The sequence below is a fragment of the Eimeria tenella genome, genomic scaffold (genome assembly GCF_000499545.2).
Source record: "Eimeria tenella Houghton genomic scaffold, Eth_scaff65, whole genome shotgun sequence".
Taxonomy (NCBI): Eukaryota; Apicomplexa; class Conoidasida; order Eucoccidiorida; family Eimeriidae; genus Eimeria; species Eimeria tenella.
In genome coordinates, this window is record NW_013543432.1 from 3,290 (window position 1) to 6,426 (window position 3,137).

General features: G+C 62.9%; 1 protein-coding gene across 1 annotated transcript in view; it reads left to right on the plus strand.

Moving 5' to 3' along the window:
* The window catches only part of ETH_00018425 (uncharacterized protein), a gene marked incomplete at both ends in the record, with an annotated part of 3,229 nt that extends 251 nt beyond the window's left edge, over positions 1–2,978 (plus strand). Inside the window, one exon of the mRNA XM_013377872.1 lies at positions 7–2,978. Coding sequence (XP_013233326.1) covers positions 7–2,978 — 2,972 coding nt within the window. The remainder of the gene's footprint in view (positions 1–6) is intronic.
* Positions 2,979–3,137: the final 159 nt, after the last annotated feature.

Sequence of the window (3,137 nt, forward strand, 5' to 3'; positions counted from 1 at the left end):
CAGCAGCAGCAGCAGCAGCAGCAGCAACGGCGTTCTCGGAGTCGGGGCCCGTGAGCAGCCCCACAGTCGATCCCGATCCCGCTCCCGATCCCGATCTGGAGGAGACAAAAAGTGTTTGGGTCCGGAGAGGTGTGGGGTTGCTGCCGGGGGAGGGGCCCCCCAGTTTTGCTGCTGAGGGGGGCCCCCCAAGTGTCTCCAAGTACGGGGTGGCGTCTCTGCTGGTGCTTTTTGCTGCGCTGCTGCTTGCTGCTGCTGCAGTGCAGCAGGAGATCGAGCTGAGCAAGGCGGAGGGTTTGCTGGAGGCGGAGCAGCAGCAGCAGCAGGACTTGGAGGAGCAGACGGGGCGGTTTGCTGCAGCACGAGATGCTGCTGCTGCTGCTGCTGCGGAGTACCGGCGGGAGACGGAGGCGCTGGAGCAGCAGCAGGGCGGGCAGGTGCTGCTGCTGCAGCAGCTGCAGCAGAAGATCGCAGCAGCAAACAGCGAAGCCACCGCGCTGCGGCAGGCCCCCGCAGACTCCGTTGCTGCTGCAGCAGCAGCAGCAGCAGAAGTGAAGAAGGCGAGCATGCAGCTGAAGCTGGCGCGGAAAGAAAGGGACGAGGCGCAGCTGGCGCTGCAGCAGCTGCTGCTGCTGCAGCAGACGCCGGAAGCAGCAGCAGCAGCCGCGCTGCAGCAGCTCCAGGCCGAGAGACTCCGCCTCGAACGCGAAGAGGCCTGGCTCGATGTCTGTCTCCTTGGAAAGGAGACACAAGACAAGGAGACTTTTATTTCTTTGAAGCAGCAGCAGCTGCATCTCGTGGAGACAGAAGTAGCAGCAGCAGAAGAGGAAGTGCGGGAGTGGGCGGAGGAGACAGAGCGGGCGGGGCGCGAGCTGCAGCGGGAGGCAGCAGCAGCAGCGGCGGCGCTGCAGCAGCTGCAGCAGCAGCAGCAGCAGCTCGCCGCAGACGCTGCAGCAGCAGCTGAGGAGCTCCAGGAGACTCTCGAAATCAAAAAGGAGACACAAGAAGAGATCGAGGCCCTCGAGCTGCTGCTGGACACCGGAGTTGAGCAGCTGGTGAAGCTGCAGGACGCCCCCACAGTTTTGCTGCGGCGGCAGCAGCAGCTGCAGCAGGCCACGCTGCTGCAGCAGCAGCTGCAGCACGAGATCGAGGGCCTCGTCGGCGCAGGGCCTGCCGCCGCCGCCGAAGCAGCAGCAGCAGCCGCAGCAGCAGCAGCAGCCCAGCAGGAGGCGCAGCAGCTCGCCCAGCTCTCCCCCGAGGAGCAGCAGCTGCTGCTGCTGCTGCAGCGCCGCCTGCTGCTGCTGCGGCAGCTCCGCGAAGCAGAAGCAGAAGCAGCTTTCTTCAGCGACAAACAAGACAAGTTCAAACTTGCTGCTGCTCTCAGCCGCCTCATAAGGGCCCAGGCGGAAGCAGCAGTGAGCGAGTTTGTGGGGCCCGAGGAGGCGGACGGAGACGATCCCAGCTCCCGCGGAGACGATCCCAGCTCCCAGGAAGACGATCCCAGCTCCCGAGAAGACGATCCCAGCCCCCAGGAAGACGATCCCGACGATCCCGGCTCCGAGGGAGACGATCCCAGCTCCGAGGGAGACGATCCCAGCTTCAAGGCAGACGATCCCAGCTCCGAAGGAGACGATCCCGGGGCGGTGAAGGACCCCGCACTTGCTGCTGCGCGTGCTGCTGTTGCTGCTGCTCGGCAGCAGCTGGAGGAGAAGCAGCAGCGGAAGCAAACACTGGACGCGCTGCTGCTGCACCTGAAGCAGCAGCTGAACGAGACGGAGCAGCAAATAGAGAAGCAGCAGCAGCAGCTGGAGACGATCCAGGAGACGAACCTGGAGACGATCCGGAACCCCACAGCAGCAGCAATTGCCCGAGCTGATGCAGTTGCTGCTGCGCTGCAGCACACGGAAAGAGCTGTGAAGCTGCTGCAGCGGAAAGCAGCAAAAGCAAGGAGACGGCTGGAAGACAAAGCAGCAAAAGCAGCAGCAGCAGGAGCAACAGCAGACTTTGCTGCCAGCTTGACTGAATACATAGTGCAGCAGAAGCAAAAAGAAGAGGCCTTTTTGGTGGCTTTGGACTTGCTGCTGCAGCAGCTCAACAGCTTGCGAGCAGCAGCAGCAGCAGCAAAAGACGACCTGAGCCGGATGAAGAGACAGGAGCGGCTGCTGGGGCTTGCTGTTGGGGAGCTGGAAGCAGCAGCAGCAGCAGGCGAGGCTTCGCCGCAGCAGCAGCAGGTCGTGCGGCTGCTGCAGCAGGAGATCGAAAAGGAGACAGTGCAGCTGCAGCAGCAGCTGCGCGAATGCAAGGAGACACAGGAGGGCCTCAGCAGCTGGCTGGAGGACTTGAGCGAGGCGCCGCAGGAGACAGAGCTGCTGCTGCTGCAGCAGCAAGCAGCAGCAGCAGCAGCGCTGCAGCGGGAAAAGGCCCGGCAGCAGCACATTGAAAAGCGTCTCCGAACTCTCGAAGAAAGAGCAGCAGCAAATCTCAAAAAGGAGGTTGCTGATATGTTTACAGAAGCGCTGCTGCTGCAGCAGCAGCGCCTCCGCATGGTCGCCCCCCCGCGCCTCCCTGAGCAGCAGCAGCAGCAGCAGCAGCAGCAGCAGCAGCAGCAGCAGAAGCAGCAGCAGCAGCGGAAGCTGCTGCGGGTGATGCACAAGCTGTACCGGAGTGAAATAAATGAAGAGCTGAGGAGACTTAAGGACTTGGAAGCAGCAGCAACAGCAGTGGAGGATGAGCTGTCTCCTTTTGTGTCTCCTGGAAGTCTGCCGGGGGCAGCAGCAGCAGCAGCAGCAGCAGCAGCAGAGGCGAAAGCAGCAGCAGCACCCTTCCGCTTCCCCGAGGGCCGCAGCCACAGATTTGCTGGCGAACAAGTGCAGCAAAGACCTGCTGCTGCAGAAAGGAGACAGTTGGAAGATGGCTGGATGGGGGAGACTTACAGAGTGGGCCTCAGGCTCAGCAAGGAGGCCAAACAGAAAAGGGACTGAGCTGCTGCTGCTGCTGCTGCTGCTGCTGTTGCAGCAGCCGGCGGGGGAGCAGCAGCAGCGGAAGCAGCGCACTGAGGGAGCGCAGCAGCAGCCGAAGCGCAGCAACAAACAGAGCAGCAGCAGCAGCAGAAGCAGAAGCAGCAGCAGCAGCAGCAGCAG